Genomic DNA, 20,517 nt, shown 5'->3' with positions numbered 1-20,517 from the left:
TCTCTAGTCTAGTTCCAAACTTCAAAGGATTATCGATTACGATATTTCTCGTGAATACACGAGTCCTTCGGTTTTGGTGCTTGCAAGTACCAATACAAAACTTTGTATCCCAAAAGATACCCAAAACTAACTAAGGACTGGGAGACGCTCCACTTATACTTAACTGAAATATCGATGACGTCACCAGAAGACTCGTCTTAGTGTTTCGCTCTACCAAACTTCAAGGGTCCAAATCAGGGCGATAGCCAGGGCAGAAGTCCTTGTAGCCGCCGGGAAGCGGGGAACCTCGCAGCAAAGACCTTCGGACCACGTCGACATGCAGGGGTCGATGAGGTGGTTGGCCGTCCTCCGGAATTTCCACACGAAGCTCCTCACGATCTTCAGGCTGACTGGTACCACTGGAATCGCCCCAAACGTTGGGCGCCAACTGAGGTACTGGGTTTTTAAGAACCGGTACAGAACCGGTAACCCAGCGGTGCCAGGGAATCAACACCCAGAGACCTTGGGTTCTTCCTGATCCAGACCACAGAAACTCAGTCTTCTAGGTGAAGTCAAAGATTAGTTTATTGGCTGCAACCAAGGTAACAAGTGTCCTAGAAGTACAATACGGGTATATTCTCAGGAGACTGCACACTCTTACAAAGTCAGGCTTCCCTTCATATACACAATTTTGGGCTCCAGGCAAAACATTCTTGGTTGTAAAGTAAATCGTTAACATACTTTTAGTACAAAGAGAAAGCAGAGTCATGATGACATGTCCATATTTCACTTCGTGCTGCCTACAACAAATCATTTGGCAAGGCCCAACATTTCATCAGATATCACTGGACCCCTAATAAAAACGGGCACCTCCCCACCATAAAGTAAGTGAAGCAAAAGAGTGGAGATAGATGTGAGCGAGATATGGCAGGTGTGCGCGCTGAAATGGTTTTATGGTTTGTTGAGCCTAGATGCTATCTTGCTCGGCCACTGGGAGGGAAACTGACCTAACGAGTTCGGCCTGGGGCAATGGTTCCAACTTGTACAGGTCATGGAAAAGTCGATTAAGGAGTATGTGTCCTTGTGGAATCAAATTCAACTGGATTAAGGCCTATGTAAAGGGAAACACATTAATGGAAGCCAAGGGTTCAGAATGTAAATGACGATTTCGAGGTGAAATCGTCACTCGAATATGCTGAAAATATATGTACATGATGTACTAGTCATTCTCGGTCTTTTGATACCAAATTCGTCATGTTTCGACGAAGTTTTAATTCTCGAGTCCAGAATAATTATACGAATCCAGATTTTCAGAACCACAACTCTTCCAACCGTGTACTCTCCACGAAGAGCAAATTGATATTAATTAGTCCTGTGTGTTGCAAAGCAAATTATACTCCTACTTTGAGGCTCTTACAAAATACCCGATAACAGGTCCTAGATACATGTTTTATGAACCTGATGCCAAAGTTCGATCTACTTATTCCCAAAAGCAACAGTGACTTGCCTAGTGAGCGTATAGTCTGTGTCACCACTTTTTCAACGAAAAGCAATGCGATCAAACGCATGATTAATCAACATTGGGCACTTGTAGCTGGAGACATAGACCATAAAGAACTTCCTTTACATGCTTTTAAAAGGGCCAAGAATGTGCGCGACTCTGTAGGGAGGTCCTTTCTGAAAAGTCCCATTGATCCCTCATTGACTGACCTGTGGAATCTACCACCTATTATGGGTCATTATCGATGCGGGGCGTGCAAAGCGTGTGACAGCACTATTCAAACTAAAGTATTTGAGTATCGCAATATCAAAACACCTATGAAGTCACATACCAATTGCAAGTCCACAAATATCATCTATGCAATTGTGTGCCCTTGTGACCTTATATATATCGGGCAGACTCAGCAGAAAGTAAAGGTCCGGATCTTGCAGCATATGAGCAAAATACAATGCGAAGTCCAAGGTGCACCATTGGTTCAACATTTCAAAACCGCGCCCCACTCTCCAGAGAGTTTGAAGTGGGTCGTTCTTGAACAAGTGTCTTTGGGTCCAAGGGGCGGTAGCATTGGAGGTATTCTGAATATAAGAGAACTTAAATGGATGTTCCGCTATAATTCTATCAATGAGGGTCTTAATGAATTTGATAGCTCATTTTCACAGTTGGCTCTGCTTCAATAGATCATGTTGTACTCGGACTTGTATGATTTCAATATAACACTTGTGTGATGTGCTAACCAGTTACATACCATGAACAGCTTTATAATAGTCTCAATCGTACATTCGACCAGCTAACAATGATGTGTTGTCCTTTACCATCTTGGTAGTGTTGCGCTGGCGAATAGCTGTATATGATGTTCTGCTGTAGAATTTTGATACTGTGAATTGAGTGATCTGGTCTATACCGTATTGCAACAGGTACACCAGAATGTGTGGTCTATATGTATATTGTCAATGTTATTTTTAACAAATTGATTATGTTGGTAATTTTTATCAAGAGGTCTCTGCCTGCGACTATACTGAATTTTCTAATGAATTGCTACGTTCAAGATAGTAGGGTGCGTGTTGTTCCCTCAACTTATTGCTAATTTTGACAATGGGTTTACATGTCTGATATTCTTCAGCAACCTCATTTCTGCCATATCGTTTTTCGTTTTTCATTTAAAGTTTCTTGCGATTAGCAATTTGGAATGGTTATGTATATACTAGTAAGTGATTATACATCATTCCAACATGTCTGCCATGATCTCCGCGAACTTGGCCCCTTTTCTATCTTTATGACGATCACGTGATCGCCCTACCGCGTTTACCTGTGTTTTGAGACAGCTGCTTTCAGCGCGTCTCACCCGCAGCCACGGAGGAAGTTACTGCTGAGATTGAATCCTGCATTAGGTGAGTGGAGTTTGCGACTTGATGCATCTCCTAAGGTTTTGTCACTAATATGTTTGGGAAGTATATACCCTGGCTAAAACTCCCCCTCCTTTTAAACGCAGATGCTGTTCTGAATCACCGCGTTACGCCACCACGTCCAGTTAGAGACTAGAGCCTCTTATATAATGTGTCTAAGTTTTAATAACGTATGGCTTTGACAATGAATTATAGTTTAGCAATATTGAACCTCTGTGACCTTCAATTCACAGGAACGTGAACAAGCGTCACGATGGGTCTGTTACATGCACATTCATGTGCTTAAACCTGTCAAATAAACATACGGTCAAGTGGAATCTTGGACTCCTTCCCATTTTAAATAATTGTAAGTTTGTTTTTGACCCTATTTCTATCTTTTAAGCGGTAGTCTCAGTACCTGTGTTGATTGTTCCCTCGTTTTCATCTAGGGAGATAATTGTCCTTGTTGCCAGACAGATCTGGAACTGCCTTCTTTCAATCTATTGAGGATAATAACTGTGTCCGGAACACAATTTCCAAGAGGTCCTTTCTTCCTCCACCTACTACAAACGAGCATCCTGATATGTCTTGTTTGGTTACCATTCTAGTGATGTGCTCTTAAATTTTGATACTTTGGGATTCATTCCTAATATATATAATTTTATACTCGAACAGGTTGGTGTCCCTGTTTTTGTCCTGATGAAGACCCCACTGCAAGGGAACTAATTAAGCCTGCTTTCCTAAAGGGGTCGAAACGTCGACTACTTTTGTTTCCAACTTCATTCTCTAATATTGTGTTATTGATTACACCTTTTGAAGTCTGGTTTTCTTCAAAGTTAAATAACAGAATGTATGAATATTCAGTCTATAAGTTGTAATATATCTTTGTATATATTAGTGTGTAGCCCCCTTTGGCTACTGTGTTTATGTCACATATCCCTTCCTACACTCACCAATTGCACTTACCCCCTTCCCAGGGCACTGATATTCAGAATATATCTTGATTGTATATTAATTCATAGCAAATTATTGTTGCTCAGCTTCATTGCAATAAAACAATGTTCGCTCATTGATGTATGGTTTTTGATGATTTGAATAATAATTGATCAAATTGCGTGTGTGATTACTGGGGCCCCTTCAGCTCTTTTCTTTGAACATGGCGGAGGATTTCGGGCTACCAGTGTTATCCCACCCGTCTTTCGATGCCAAGCAAATTTAAGGAATCGCCTTGTCCTAGTTTCTTCAGTGCGCAGCACGAGAGGAAGACAAACAATAGAAAATCTTAAAGAACAGTAAGATACGTTGGTTCAATTATGACTTTCATATACAGTCGGGTTGAGGCCTCTAAGTGGTCTCACTATCTATAGTCTGTGTAACTCGGTGTACTCTCAAGCTGTGAGTTGGAGGAAGGGATGATATGTTTTTGACGGTACTGGCTTTCATGGTTAATGCCCCTCCGGCCTTCAGAAATAGGCGGTTGTATTTGTATTTTGAAAAACACTCGATAAAATCGATTTAATCTATACACTGGTGGTTGATAAACATGAAGACAAGTAGTCTTTCTCAGCTAATTGTAGTCATAGTTGTTAGAATAAAGAGTTTACGGTCATGGGTGCCTGCTGTTGTCCAGCAACATTACTGAAGCGTGGATAGCACTTAGTCCCTGCCTATCCAAAAGCCTAAAATTCATACAATTTAGAAGAGGTGGCTGGACTCTGGTAGGGCACGTCTCTAAGTTATTAGCGAAGACGCACTTTTCTTCTCTTGCTGTTGCCAGCGTGATGGGGCGTAGGAGAAGGGTTTCTATTAGTGATAAGCACCTCTAGTCAGCCGTCAGCCACCCATGCCTTTTTCTGCACTGTCATGCGAGCTGCTTGGCAAGCTCCGAAAATTTGTGCTCGAAAATAGGCTACCGTTTTTTTCTGCAATTGTGCAGCTGTGCTAGTGACATGGCAGATCCACCTCCCAGTCCTTGCAAGTGAAAGGGACCCGTTCAACGTTTTTTTCCCTTTCAAGTCAAACGTATTCACATGTTTTTAGAAAATGTGTGTTTTATTAGCATGATTTTAGATGATGTAATTCATACTTTTCTCTTTTTAACATTAGAACCACTCTAAACACGCCAAAGGCAACAGCACGTTTCATTGCTGTATGTGAGACTTTGCGTCTTAAAACTTTTCTTTCCAATAGGACATTGCTGCCCTATAACCTCGAGGATCAAGCAATGGAAAATCATTGTACCGTATTGTCCGATTGCACCATCTAGTCTGCCATTACCTCAGTTCCAGGCACCTTCAGTCATTGTGCATTTTATTTGTTGATCTAGCTTTGACATGAAGCCTAAAGCTCCGCATAGACCGCTGCCTGGGCTGAGATAGGTCGATTGAAGCAATCTGTGCAAATCTTAAGGCAGGCTGATACTATTTGGTCTTTTCTTCCTTATGAAGACAAAGTCCATTGTTGACGTTTTGTAGACTGATTTGGCCTTGGTGCACCTTTGGTTCCTGGTTTTAATCCTTAACGAGGTGGATGGATTTTCCAGCATTCAGCCAGGAGTTCTGTCAGTTGCTGGTGCTGTCTGAGTCTCATGGACATCTAGTCTCATATTCTCCTGGACTCGTATTGCAGTAGACCCTGCCAACCCACCTTCCGTTTTCAACCATTCATCACCTTTTAAATAGATAACATCTGGCATTTGCACTAGATATGAATTCCACTTTTGCAATGTGTTTTTGGTTTAAATTGTGGCCATTTTAGGAAGAACTGGAAGAGTAGGATCTACTATGCCAAATTAATTTTGGACCTCAAGGGTGGGCGTTATTACGTATCTTAAATGTTATATTTGGATATCATCAGAATTTTTGGAACCAGTCATTCATGCTCTCCCGTAGTATTGTTTGCTGCAGTGGGCCCGATGCATAATATGCACAACAAATGCCACCTGCCTTGATAGCACAGAAAGTGCATTAATAATGATGTAGTGTCAGTGGTAGTAAGTTTAGAGTTAGCAGGTGGACCACGACTATTACAAGGCAACAAAGGGCAGACCATTGGAAAGGTCTAACCTTCTCAGTGTTTTATTACCTAACTTATCACCATCAAGGCTACCTGACATGTGCGTTTTGGACAAGAAAACGAATTATTTTATAGCAGTAGATGAGGGTTTTTTCTTCACTGGAAATATTTTCCATGGAAAAGTTAAAAAAAAGTTGAGAGTGCGTTATATGCTGTATTAGGATCAATCGGTGCTTAATTGGTAAAAACAAATAAGTGCCAGGGCCCTCGTCAGTAACCCACTGCAGCTTGTACCATCCATTGCCGCTAACAATGACAATTATAACTCACCTACAACCCATCACACTCTAAAAAGTGTGACAATTCATACTATGATCACACACAAGGGGTATATAGAGTACACAACTACAACAAAGGAAAATCCAATTTGGAAAAACTGCCCTCACTCACATACCGAAGTATGTGACATGCTTCATCATAGGGCCTGCTACAAACGCCCTGGTGTAGCCACATCCAGGGCGGAGCATTAGGGAAGGGGAAAAAATAATAAATTCCACGTTACAAGACGTACAGCACAATCAGTCAATACGTACAACGAATAACATACATGAGTGATAGAACGTGCAAGTGAACACCTCGTGGATCTGCTGTTAGTGCGACGAAAAAAAGTGCAGTAAGGATGTGTTTAAAACTGATTAAGGGTGCCAGTAGAAAGAATTACTTTATTAAACCCAATTTTGATACCCTTATCAGGATTAAAAGGAATGAAAGAGGATGGGAAAATGTCTTATTGAGAAAATGAGGTTCCTCAAGACTTCCCTCCTACCACTGCTAAAGTCAACATGTTTCGACCGGTTCAGTTGTGCCCCAAGAGGTCACTTCGGTCTTCCTCAGGACTGTCGCAGTCAAATCCACTTATTTCCAATGCCGTATTTCGGTCACTGACATTAAGGGGAGAACATTCACTGGAAAAGAGTAAAGACTATGCTTCAACAACGTTCCACAATCTGACTCAATCGTATATTATTTCAGCCTAGATGTTTAGTAAGACATCTAGTCTGAAATAATATACGATTGAGTCCGATTGTGGAACGTTGTTGAAGCACAGTTCCTTTAGTTTGAGAAATACCAGAGTTAGAAAAACAGAAATTTTAGGGAGGAATTGAGTACAAAAATGGGGGGCTAGTACCAGGGGCGGATTAGCAAGGCGGGCATGGGCTGAAGGGCCGGTGCCTCAGTGCCCCCTGCGGGCCGTTTTTGCAAAATACTAGTCACAAATTTGAATAGAATTTTGGTGGTGAGTAAAGACTCTTAAGAACCTACATATGTATTAAATTGCTGGTTCCTAAAAATCCGGATCATTCTGGGTCGGAAACTGACCTACATCATGAATAAAAATAAGATTGGTTGCAAATTGTGAGTCACTACCATCGGCTGCCATCACAGGGATCATTACATAACAACCACTGGAGCAGCCCACAGACCAATGTGGACAGGGCTATTCAAGGGTTTAGACAACAATGGCCAATAAATGTTTCATTTCAGTGCATAGTTTAAAATAATAATAATAATAATAATAATTCTGAATTTTTAAAGCGCCTGGTTACACCTATCGGTACAGGTACTTAAAGTGTATGTTTGAAACAAAGAATGTAAAAGCCAAACATACCAAAAGGAAAAAAAAATAACTGTTGTAATTACAAGGAAACTGATTTATACAAAGAGTAAATGTAGGACATATAATAAATTGCTGAGCATTTATAGAAAATTGATGAATCAAAGTGTGCCCAGTGAACTAAGTGGACACGGTGCTAGTGATAACAATGTTCCGAAAAAGCGATCACAGCTGAGCATAGGTATTAGCCAATGTAATATTCGGTATGGTGAAGAAAACGTGGAACTGACAAGAAGTACTTAGTTCATAGTCAAGTGCGCGGAGTTGTTTTGTATTTCAATGTTTATTTTCACCCCTTGGTGTTAATGTGTAACTATAAAACTACATTTGAAGCTTCTTAAAGTACATGAGCAGTATGCAGAGTGGGTGCCAGCCGGTGGTCATGCTGATATACAACAGTGAAACCTCCTATATTTTTCCAGGGCTGTAACTAATGTAAAGTATGTATTGGTATATTTTATGCCACTAAACTTCCCCTTGTGTTTCTATTTTAGGGCCGACTATTGGAAGTCCCAGCCCAAAAAATTCTGTACATATTGCAAGTGCTGGATAGCAGACAACAAGCCTGTATGTATCTGATGTCTTCTTTGCAAATGATAGCCACCATTTATGAAAATCCTTTTCAAAATACTTTGTTTTGTAAAATTCAGAAATCAACCACACATTTATTTTCATGTTTCATAGTTTGAGCGTATGCTGAGTAAATGTAGTGTCACACCTGTGTGGTGCCCTCTCTTCAGGAAGAAGTGCTGAAGACTACGCCTTGGTTAAGATGTTCCGCCCTGTTTCACCGCAGTATGTTAATTTTTTAAGCAAGGCAGAGTAAATGGTTTTGATGCCCATATATACAGAGAGGCACATGGCTAAGAAGATTAGTTAATGACTGCCTCATTCCTCTGCATCCTTAGAACCTGCAGACTAATAGAGTGTGGGTATTAGTAGTCAAAGAGGGTTATAAATAGCCTACACACAGGTCGGGTTTAATTTTTCCCAAGTACAGTCTTTTGCCATCACGATCAAGGTATCCTGCCTCGAAAAAATGAGTTTTCTAAGCAGCCTTTGTTGCAAAATAATTTTAATTCTAATGGGAATTTTTAGCTTCTGAAAATCTTAAATGATTTACTAGATTTCTTTATCATTCTCTCGAAAGTTTTTTCTTACATCTACATGTGTTTGTGCTGTTTCAGCGCTGGGTGCTCTAAAACCGACCACAACAAAATCTCAAGGGCAAGCGCTATATCGCCTACCATTGCTTATATTGTTATTGTTCATAAACGTTGACATTTGAAATGCAGTGGCGTTTCGCGTGTCTTGTTTGTATAAGTTGGCTTAAATTAATTTGTGAAAACTACAAATAACTTTACAGAGCTCTAGTCAAATTGAGACCAGCCTAATACAATTATAGTGTAAATGAGCTAGATATGTGAACCTGTAATGCAGCAGAAGTGAATTTAGATATTCTTGAAAGGGAACAAAAATGTTATACTTGTGTTATGAGGCTCTAGGTATTCGGAAGCTGGAGGGATTGTACAGAAATGAAACGTTTTGCCGCGTGAAGTTTTTTTTTTGTAGTCACATCTTGTCCATTATTCAACATCTAGTGAGTGCCTCTGGAAATTACCCTAGTTAGGTGTTCGTCCTCTACCAGTATGTGGATAGTCCCATCCCCTGTGATTTCCTAATTACTCCCACAATACTCAGTACCAGTGTGTGGTGGGTCTTCAGATAATTTTTCTGCCATTAGTTTTGGAAGCATAGTGCACCACTTCAAGTTGGAGATCATCGAAGTATTGGAGGAGGATGTTGAAAAAGAGATGAAAACACCAGAATAGGGAAGAGCTCACCTGCGATTTACAAAGACGTCAAAAAGGAAGAATCATAAAGAAAAACCCAGAGATTGTTTTAACTATTGGGCTTTGACCACGTGTCGGAGAATGTTATCAGAGGTACTGAGAATGTCCTACATGCCCCTTTTAGGCACCCAGTGGCTCATCTCTGCATCTAGGGGCCTCTACCTTCTTAAAGGAGATGCCTTTACTATATCCTTCTCAAGGAAAATTGTGGTCCTTTTCTGCTCTCGGGTGAAAAAGTATGATTATCGAACCAGTCTGTGAACTCACCTCCCTTTCTGAGTCAAAAGATTCTTAAAATCCAGAATACAGATTGACAGCTGCATACACAAGCGACTGAAACCAAGAGAGCAGTGTAGGATATTTTAAAAAGCAGTTAGCATTACACCACACTGTGTGTTTGATTGGCTCTGCTCTGACATGCAAGGCTAACTAATATGATATTTAGAGATCCAGTTAACAAAGAGAATCAAACCGTACATGCTCATACACAGTACTTTTCCTTAATTAACTGGTATCTTGACATGGGAAGAAAAGCATTTTGGTTGCATACCCTCCTGTACCATTCAATGTGTAGGAGAGTACAACTGGATTGGGAAGAAAGGAGCAGAGAACACAGTCAAAGGCCAATTGGAGGGGCAAGCTATATGAGAGAGGAGTGGAGCTTGCCTCTTGCACATCTTGCGGTCCTTCTTCCAGGGGCATCTGCAGACAAGCATTCCAGAGCTGATCTGGGTGGGGGAACGAGCTGTGCCTTGCTCTGCAATGAAATTGAGAATAAGGCTAGAGACTTTTTTAACCTCCAAATATACATGATAGAAACATAAAACGTGGTACATGATCATGCACTTATACGTAATGCAGTGATATTTTAAAAAAAACAGTATGAAAGCAATAAAAAATCCTACAAAAGACTTCAAATGTACCTTTAGAGGTGCTGGTTGTCTGTCACCCTCCTTGTAAAATTAGAAGGGATGGCAAACACCCCTTTTTAGATTCTCAACCAAGTGCCTCCAAAAACAAAGCACAAAAAGACAAACGCAAGGTGTGCAACTTATGCTTGTCGGAAGACCACCAATAAGAGAGGTGCAAGGAGTGCGAATAGTTCTTCCCTAGAACCCTTAGGAAGCAGAGGTGGGCACATCACAAAATGACACACTTCAAGCAGGTAATTGAGGACCTAGGACTCCACAGCGAGAAAGAGATGGTATAATATGCGCAGGGAGATCGGGAGTCCGGCATCTATCATTTGATGTTTGTCAAACAACGAGATGAAGATGAGCCAAAAATAAAGACATCAAACAATATAGAGATGCCAAAAAGATGCACTTCCACCACGCCACAGGGTTTCAGTGGAGCCGAGCTCAAAGTTTCAGATTTGAAGATCCTGAAACAATCCTTTACACCAATGCAGCTGAAGGAAAAGTCAAGGCACAGGAGCTTTATGGGTCGAAGACAAAAGGCATTGTCAAGGGTAATCGTTCATATTCCGATTCAATGCCGAAGGGGAATCTGCATTAGGACGGGGAAGGAAAAGAGCGTATAAAAGCCTTTTAGACTCTGAAGATAAAGCAGTGCAGATGCTGGATGTTGAGCAGAAGAAACGAAGGATTGAGACAAAAATGGTGGCTTTACTTCAGAAAGAGAAGTGTTTGAACAAATCCCAATTAAACCAAGTGGCCCTAGGATGATGACACGGGTCAGACAGGGAAAGAGCCAACGCTAACCCCAGAACCACAGTAAGACAAATAGGACCTATTCATTGATGGAAATGAGCTGTATGAATAGCTCTTCATTAAAACACTACAGGACCAGAAAGTATGGTAGGGTTTTGAAGTCCACTCCCCAGAGAAAATGTTTGACTCCTATCCCACCAGGCCATCGCCATCAGATGGCCTCTCATCTATAATGCAGTAATTGAGAGGGTAGCAGACACCTTTGTGGTGCAGGAAGGAGAGTAGCAAACAAAGACCCGTTTCGTACTTGATACTGTACGCTCTTCACAGAAGAAAATACAATTCTTACTGGTGCTGCCTAGCATCAATGACCAGGGGAAAGAGGCTTTTCCTAAGCAGTCAAACCTAGTGTTGAGGAAAAACAAAAGCCCTTCACATAGGACTCAATGTACGATAAAAACAATTCACCAGCCAATTCCTTCATACTGTAACTTGCAAGAAAGAGAGCAAGTGCCTCTGCTTTCACTGGGCAATCATCAGGTAAGTAAGGTAAATTCATAGCAATAGTAGAAAGTTAGATGGAAACGTTAACGACCACTCAGTGGAGAACTGCCCTCTCCTGTGCCCTCCTAAGAAGATACATCTATCAGCAGTGATAGGAAACAGAAGAACTCCTACAAGATCTTCCAGAACAGTGCAATGAAAGGGTCAAGAATCTAATTTAAGATCGGGTCGTACGGACTTACACACATTGGATGGGGCAATGCTAGGCCTATACAGACTAAAGAAGTCCCAAAAGGTGACCACCCGATTCATTAACCTGGCACTACTTATAATGCGCCGCTCAATAGCAATGAATTGGAAGGCCCATACTCTCTTGAGTGAACATTACTGGCAGGCAGCAACATTGAAATGGGCGTAGGGAAGAGGCAGAGGCACTAAGGAGAGAAGAGATCAGAAAGTTGCTCAGAATTCCCATAGCAGGACTGTGGGAGAATATATTGCAAGAGTTGCATCTACTGCATGGTACCCCATGGGAAGAATAGGGGATAAGCAGACCATAGCGGTGCCCACACAGGATGCTGCTTGTCTGAGTTTGTCAGTGATTCTCCGGACCATGTCCCTTGCGGCTCTGGGGAGGAGAGGTCCCTATTTCAGATCCTGTCACATGCCCAATCATTAGCACAGGACACCCACAAGAGTAGAGAGCGTGAAGGGCTACACACACTAAAAAACAGTAGGAATAGGTGCACAATGAGACAAGGGGTTCACCATGAGAAACAGAGTTGACAAAAGGAATGAAGACATACATGAATAGTGACACAACAGTGATCTGCAGTTGGCATTGTGTATTAATGGTTGTTTGATATACTGAACCTCTTACTCCTGTCTATATCCTATGACTCTCACAAATGTAAGCCCTGAAATAGATTTCGTTATGATATGCTACAAGATGTCTTGGCTCAGTGGTTAGAGGCGGCAGACCCAGAAGCTGAGATCAGCCGTGGACCAGGGTTCGGTTCCCCGCCTCGGCGGGTCTTGGGCTCAAAATTCCACGGACTCGACAATTCTCGCTCCGGTGCCTACTCGACTCACGGGGTCACACTCTGCGACTCTGGGCAATAGCTTGCTTAATCTCCACTACGGCCCCTCGTGGCGGGATGCCTGGCTTTCACCTTGTGGATACCCTGCCAGGGTATCTCACAGGGGAATACCAGGACGGGTTCCCTAAGCAAGCGCCTTGATACCTTCGGGTGATACGTGCGCTATATAAGTCGCAATACATTTACATTTACATTGTATTGTGACAAAATCTAATAAAACAAGCTCTCACTGTTCAAGAACCATACCGACAGACAGGTTTGTGGTCATGAGGACCATTCCACACTATTACACTTCCATGTTACCAGTCTGTACTGTTACCAGTCTTTTAACAGCCAAACATGTAGGCAGAGAGAGTACTTAACATGCTAGATGTAAGAATGTTCATAATGTATTAGTGAAAAGGAAGAAACTGCAAATAACTATTAGAAGTGAAGTCCATTCTTTAACTCATTTACATCAGCCAATAAGAGATGAATAATCACTGAAGGAGCCATTGCTAGATGGATAGTACAGTTCTAAGGCGCATACTATAATCTAGCAGTGAAACCGTTGAATAGGAAACCAAGAATACATTCCAAGAGGAAACTAGCATTGGCACAGCAATAGGTCTGGTGTTCGCGGTCAGGTTTTTAGATTTCTTATGCTTGTTTTATTATTATTTTTGCAGATGTTTATTGTTGGGAAAGCTGTTGGGCACCTATCAATCTAAGGGGGAAAAAATGCAAAAGCAAAAAACTTATTTTTAGTTTCAAAAAACACAAATTGCCATAATAGCCAGTAGGAACTTGCGTTGGCCTCCTCCCACAACTTAGAAAAGTTTCACCTTTGTTGTCCTTTTCCACTCTAAGGCGAGCAGTCTCCGCCACAATCCTGGCTAGGCTAGATTATGGCAACTCGCTATATATAGGACTGCCACAAAAACTCTTGTATAAGCTGCAGGTTGTCATGAACGACGCTGCTAGGCTTATTTTAAAAAAACCAAGGAATGCTCATGCATCTCCCCTTATGCAAGAACTACACTGGCTGCTGGTTAAGCAAAGGGTGATGTTCAAGGGATTGTGCATTGTTCACAAAGCCCTGTATGGTAAGGCTCCAATGTACATGAAATCTCGCCTTATCCCCTATTGCCCCGCACGAACACTTCGATCTGCTGACGCCTCTCTTCTTATTCAACCACGTTGTAGATTGGCCACAGTAGGTGGACGTGCCTTTTCATGTCTGCTCCCAACAGCCTGGAATAAGCTGCCAGCTGAATTACGGAAGGAGACTAATTTGTTGGCCTTGCGAAAAAAACTAAAAACAGTGCTTTTCCAGCAAGCATGGGGTGTTTTATAATTGTCTTTTTTATGAACAGTTGTTCTCCACAGTACTCGATGTTTGGACCCTGATCTCGATAAAGCGCTTAGAGACCCCTGGGTTATAACGCGCTATATAAATCGAAATAAATAAATAAATAAATAAACTACTTTGTAAAACGATGTGCTCATTGTGCAAGGAAAGAATGCAGTCACTCGCAGTGAAGTTATACATTGACTAAAGTGGACTGGCCCATGCCGTAGAGGATGGAAGAAAAATATGAATGACAATATAACAGACCAATGGGTGATGAGGGATGGCTGAAAATTCCTGTAAGGATATCATAGATAACATTTGAGTGAAATAAAATGTCTTGGCTAACGTGAGACCAAAAAAGGGGCCACGCTAACTTTCATAGCTATCATGTCTATGAACGACATTTGCATGGCATTCTTAAAATTATCCATCCATACATTTATGAAATAATAATGTATGTATATATACCTCCTTAATTCACTTCACCACTTGAGCACTTCACCATTTTTATTACTGATCACTACTGTAATAACCAGTGGTTTCTCCTCCGGGTGGAGGAAAGCATATAAAAAGAAACCCAATGATGATGCTGTAACGTTCCTAAGGCAGACAATCAAGATATACCGCCACACGACCTGAGACGTGAATGAGGGTTTTCTATTGAAAGACAATAAGAAGGCAGTACCCTAGTTACTCAGGTACAAGTGATCCATTCCCCATTGATTTATTATATTACAACAGGAAGCTGAATGGATCACAGCTCCTTCTTCCTCCCTCTTTTTGATTAGATACATTAAGCAGAGCAGTCATGAGCTGTTTCTGGTATTGTAGAAGGAAAGAGACTTTTGCCCCCAAACATACTCTCTGTTACAATTTGGTAGTATCAGTCTAGCAAGGTATTGCAATTCCGACCTGAAGACCGTTTCTCTGCCAGGGATGTCCTTCTCATCAGTTTAGGCCTAGGATTTCTCAGAGATAAGGATCATGCTGATCTATTTGTCAGTTGTTCAGGTCTTTCCCACACTACAGCTATAATGTTGAGGTAATGTTCCGACTTGTATTGTGAGATATTTCTGTTTGTTGTTTAACTTTTCTTTTTCTTTCTTTTTTTGGGAAGAGTGTCGACTTTCACGAAAGAGGAAAAAATCATAAAGAAAATGTGGCTAACAAAATCAGTGAGGTATTGTAGCCGTTTAAAGATTTGGTTTACTAGCAAACATTCTTCACAGTTAATTGAATTGGGGCTAATGTATTTTGCATTTGTAGATTAAACAAAAAAGTATGGAGAAGCTCAAAGAGGAAGCAAAGGCTACAAAGGAATTTGCTGCCATGGAGGAAGCTGCCCTGAAAGCTTATCAAGAAGATCTGAAGAGACTTGGTTCTGATGCAGGTAGCTTTTTTTTACATTAAAAAAAGTTATATGGCTCTCAAAAACAATCTACAACTTGTAATTCATTGTTTGAAAAGGTCTTGATCTCAAGTGGAAATGATGTTGAACTCCATAGTTCTGCCAGTGGCTTTTCCCCATGAGCCTGTCCTTAATGATTTAGAAGACTTGTAAAATATAGTTTTCTAAAGTTTTCATGCTCTGTAGAGTGTACCCTGCTTTTGTGATGCATTATCAATTTCTTTACTCTCTCAACTGTGAGATTCAGCTGGCTCTTGTCTGAAGCAATTATAAACTTCCCAGTAACCAATTAAACTAAATTTATAACAACATATTTTGTCATTACAAAGTGAATAACAATACCATCAAATGTTTCTTCGGAGACGAGTGCCTACACTTAAGACAATTTCCTGATTTATTTTTTCTTTTTTAATTTGATTTATATAGTATTATACAGAGTAGGTGCTCTTTAGTGACAATGTTTGGTAAACGGTGAAAATCTTTGTGATCCTAGACACAAAGCACCATACTTTTCTCTGTGTATTTTATTTTGTGTATCTGTAAACACTGAATTAGGGCTGCCATCTCATGCCATGACTTAATGAACACTGTTACCAGATTCTGACTTTTATTGAAACTACAAAACATTGTTCTCAGGTCTGTGTGTATGTATGTTTAATTAGAACAATGGAAGCAAGTCAAATATACACGACCCTTATTGTATGTGATTGTAAAGTAAAAGCCCAGTATTGGGAACGCTGTCTGTTAAAATAGTGAGGTGGCCAAGTTATTGTGAGTGCTTAGATATCATATGCCCACCTATTGGGCATTATGCTGTATAAAAAAGACCCACTTTTCTTATGTTGATGCATCGGTCATAATTGGCTGTTCATGGAAGTAAAATGCATGACGTGGTGGCATCAGTAGTTTCTATACTAACAAGATGTCTCCTTGTGCTTTTTATTTTTGAAAATTAACAATGAACTACTCATTAACTCTGATTTTATTCCTACCATTTGAAACGAAAAGCTATGTGATTTTAAAGCACACAATGCTTTATTTTGTTTTATTTTAGTGTTATCCGCAAGAGTATGTCTGACACGCAGTGGATTTTAAAGCTTATTGTGCCAGTAGTATTGATCAAAACTGGATATAATTTAATGCCCACTTTACAGGGGTTTGTTGGTTAAAAGCTTCCTGTAAGAAACTGGATATTGGTTGAAAGGGGTGGAACCCCACTCAGGCAACAACCACAATCCCAGTTAGTGTAAACCACCAAAGTCCCTATATTTTCCTGTGCTTAACCCTCTGGTAGCTTGGCATAAAAGCAGTCAGGTTTAACTTGGAAGCAAGTTGTAATGTATTTATTCTGCTCACAAAAAGTAATAAAGTGAAAACCCAATACAAGAAAAATTCCAAACCAATTTAGGAAAATAGAATTAATTTTAATAAATGCAATTCTACCAGAATGACAAATATCCAATCTGTAGAACCAGAGATAGTCTCTTTTAAAGTTGTAAGTGGAAATAGCGCCTAAAAGCACAAATCTCCTCTCCCAGTCATCTGGTCTCGCTATATGGGGAAAGTCACAAAATCAAGCCAACAGCGATGAAGTGTGGGGCGGAGTCAGAGTGTCTTGGACTGTCATTGTTGCAGCATGAATAGCAGGTTGGGCTTCGCAGACAGTTGTCGCTATAGCGTGAAAAACTGGTCAAGCGTCCTGGACGGTTGTTGCTGTAGCTCCACATTGGCAGTCGCCACAAGCTGTCTATGCTGTAGTGAGAATTGTAGGTCTCTTGTTGGCAGTCACCGCAGATAGTCCTTGTCTGTGCAAAGAGCAGTTTTCACCACTGCTTCATGTTGGTGGTCGTGTAGACAATTTTGGTGGAAAAGAACCCATTCGCGGTAACGAGGATCCCTAACTTCGGGATTTCAGCCTTTTCTTTCGGAGAAGTGTACTCTATGATGCCAGCCAAGGGCCTAAGTCCTGGGGAATCACATCTTGGGGAGGATCAGAACCTACTTCAGCAGAGCCAACTAGACAGTTGCTGGGGGGGCTCTAAAGCCTGTTGTCACATAGGAGGTCAGCCATCTGATACTTTGAGTCACTCCGGCTAGCCTGGGTTGAAGGCAAGCAGGTCCAGTCTTCTTAAACAGCAAGGAAATCCTTTAAGCAAAGGGTAATCCTGTAACTTCCATAGGTCCAGTAGTGTTCTGATGAGTAGCTCTGAAGGTCCAATACTTCTACCTGGTGCCAGCCTTTGTGTGTGTGTGGGGGGACTCCCACATCTGATTCTGGAAAGATCTCCCCCTGTCAAGGCTCCAAACGGTCTGGGAGTGACAAATTTCAAGGCAAGCCTGGTGTCAGGTTACTTTGTGTGTGTGCAGGAGGCAAAGCCTTTTGAGGTGTAAATGGGGCTGGCTACAGCCCCTCACCAGTCATGCTGCCAGAATGGCCCATCCTGTTCACACCTAAGCGCCTTTTGTGTCACTGTCTGGAAGCAATACAACAGTAGAGCCATTCGGAACCACATGACCGAGGACACTGACAGAGGGCACAGTTTGTCAAGAAAATGCCCGCTGAGGAGGAGCTTCGTGCGCACCCAAGATGGTCGCGTGAGCACAGGGCTCCCGGACCCTCGCCACCTCCATCGACTATCCTGTACTTTATCCTGGTTCGGACGACGGGTGTTTATTGGCGCAGTTCTACTGATCATTTATCTGTTCCCAAAAACTTTTTTGGACTTCGGGGTCCGGAGATACAGATCGCCGCAGTTTTCTGGCCTGCTCCAAGCTGACGCCCCGAGCTATCTTGTCTGGCCTGCCGTCCAGTAAGTGAACAACAACGGACTGCCTGACTTGAGTGGGCTGGCGACCGCTTTTGGTTTCGATTCCTGTCCGGAGATCACCCTGACTTTGTTAGCTACGTAGACGGCCGGACGTGCCTATACTTTTGGTCTATCCGCTTCTGATGCCGGTCTGTCGTGGCTTTCAGTTCTGAGACTGGCACCACCTTCGCCCTTTTGGTCCTGCATTTGCCACCGCAGTCACCATTTTCACCCGACAACAGGCGACCCGTACGGGTCCAGGATCTAAGATGGCCACCTAGCCAGAGAGTGAGAGGCGCAAGACTAAACCGGGCGTTCGAGGGAGTGCTTTGCAAACGAACATTATGGACCGGTACACCCTTACTAAAGGATCGCCGGGCGCAGCATCTAAACCCTCGACGGCAATGCCGGAGGACTCATCGATTGAGGAAGAGCCCTCGTTGCGGGATCTCATGGGCGCCATTACCGGTATGAAGGCTTCATTGGGGCAACAATATGAGGCCTTGACTCTCAAACTGGATACTGTGTCGATTGATGTCAATCTGATCAGGGCGGATTTGGCGAAGACAAACGAAAAGGTCAAATCCCTGGATCTCAAGACCACTAGCCTGGTCACTGACGTCTCTGACTTACAGGCTGAAGTCGGGAATCTGCGGAAGGCTAATGACTATTTCTCTGGGCGCCTAGAGGACTATGAAAGCCGTGCCAGGCGCAATAACATCCGCCCGATTGGGGTCCCGGAATCATCGACTGCGGCCTCGACGGACTTATTGGTGGAAGACCTGGTGCTGAATCACTTGGCGCCCAAGGGTCTCAGCAAGTTTTTCGCTGTCGAGCGTGCACATAGGATCCCCGGCGGCACACCTAAATCGGGTGCTAACCCACGACCCATCATTGCGAGGAGCTTTCATTTCCGGGACAGAGACGCTGTCCTGCAGGCTTCGAGGCAGTCTGGTCCCATTGCCTTTGAGAACTCTACTGTCAGCTTCTATCCGGACTTTACACAACAGGTCCAGAAACAGAGGCTGGGGTTTCAAGGGGTCAAGAAGAGACTCCGGGAACGGTCTATGAAGTATGCCATGCTTTTCCCGGCCCGTTTGCGGGTGGTTCATAGGGATCGTACTTTTTTCTTTGACCATCCTGGGGTCGTGAGTGACTGGCTTGACTCGCTGCCTGCGGATCAAGAACCTTTTGAGGACTCTGGCAGATCGGATCGGGCGGACGGTGGCCCGACGGAGCAGGAGTAGATGTCAACTTTGACCCCGTACCCTTTATGTTGGCTTTGAACTGTGCTATGCTGTGTCATTAATGTTTGCATGTAATAGTCCTTTTGGGGGTGGGTGGGGGGTGAGCGGGTCCTTTCTCCTCCTGGGTTTTCTTTTCGTAGATTAGTTGGGTGGTTGGGCGACAGGCACACTGCAAGTTTATGGGGCTTTTTGGTCTTCAGCAGGGGTGCGGGGTGGGGGGTATAGTTGTTTTGACATTGTTGGGGGGACTGGGTTGTTGGTTTGAATTTTATTGTTATTTGCAAGGCGAAGGAAAGGCAAACTCCTGTTTTATGCAGTTGCTTTGGGTGTGGGGCGGGGGAGGGGCTGAATTCGGGGATGGGGGTAGGGGACTTCAGATATTGTGTTGGAACGTGAACGGGTTGGGGGATGGGATCAAGAGGAGGGTGGTGCTACAATTGCTGAAACGTTTGTCTCCTGATGTTGTCTTACTGCAGGAGACTCATTTGCTCGGCAACAAGTGCTACGCTCTGAATAGGCGTGGTTATCGCCTTGTGGCGCACTCGGGTTTCACTTCGGGCTCCAGAGGGGCGGGCATTCTGTTTCGGACCTCCCTCCCCTTGGCCATTGATGATGTCATACTGGATGATAAGGGACGATACGCCGCCATTGTGGGGCGCTGGGAAGGGAAGGTTCTTATTCTGATTTCCATGTACGTGCCCCCGGGCCTCCAAGCCACCACATTCGCTGATCTGAGTGGACTTATCCTGGGTCTCCCCGAGGGTCTGCTTTTGGTTGGGGGTGATTTTAATGCGGTGGTCTCGGGGATGTGTGACCGTCACCCTCCCAGGGAACTGCCGAAGGCCCAGACTTGGTTGAGTGACTTCCTAGAGACGCTGGGGCTCACTGATTGCTGGCGCTTGCTTCACCCGGGGCAGTTGCAATATACCTATCATTCTGGTGCTCATGGTAGTCTCTCGAGGTTGGATCATATATTGCTACCCTCGGCCCATGCATCCCTCATACGGGAAGTTAAACATCTGGCAAGGGGTATCTCGGAC

At 42.9% G+C, this 20,517-nt stretch overlaps 1 protein-coding gene across 2 annotated transcripts in view; it reads left to right on the top strand.

Annotated features, from left to right (window-relative positions):
• The window catches only part of WBP4 (WW domain binding protein 4), a 218,061-nt gene that overhangs the window by 19,882 nt on the left and 177,662 nt on the right, over positions 1 to 20,517 (top strand). For both annotated transcript variants that reach the window (XM_078657391.1, XM_078657392.1), the window contains exons 2-4: positions 8,047 to 8,119; positions 15,133 to 15,195; positions 15,282 to 15,405. In XM_078657391.1, the coding sequence (XP_078513517.1) occupies positions 8,047 to 8,119; positions 15,133 to 15,195; positions 15,282 to 15,405 (260 nt within the window). The remainder of the gene's footprint in view (positions 1 to 8,046; positions 8,120 to 15,132; positions 15,196 to 15,281; positions 15,406 to 20,517) is intronic.

The sequence above is a fragment of the Lissotriton helveticus genome, chromosome 8 (assembly GCF_964261635.1).
Source record: "Lissotriton helveticus chromosome 8, aLisHel1.1, whole genome shotgun sequence".
Lineage (NCBI taxonomy): Eukaryota > Metazoa > Chordata > Amphibia > Caudata > Salamandridae > Lissotriton > Lissotriton helveticus.
The sequence above is the reverse complement of the archived record's forward strand: the minus strand, read 5'-3'. Positions and strand labels throughout refer to the sequence as shown.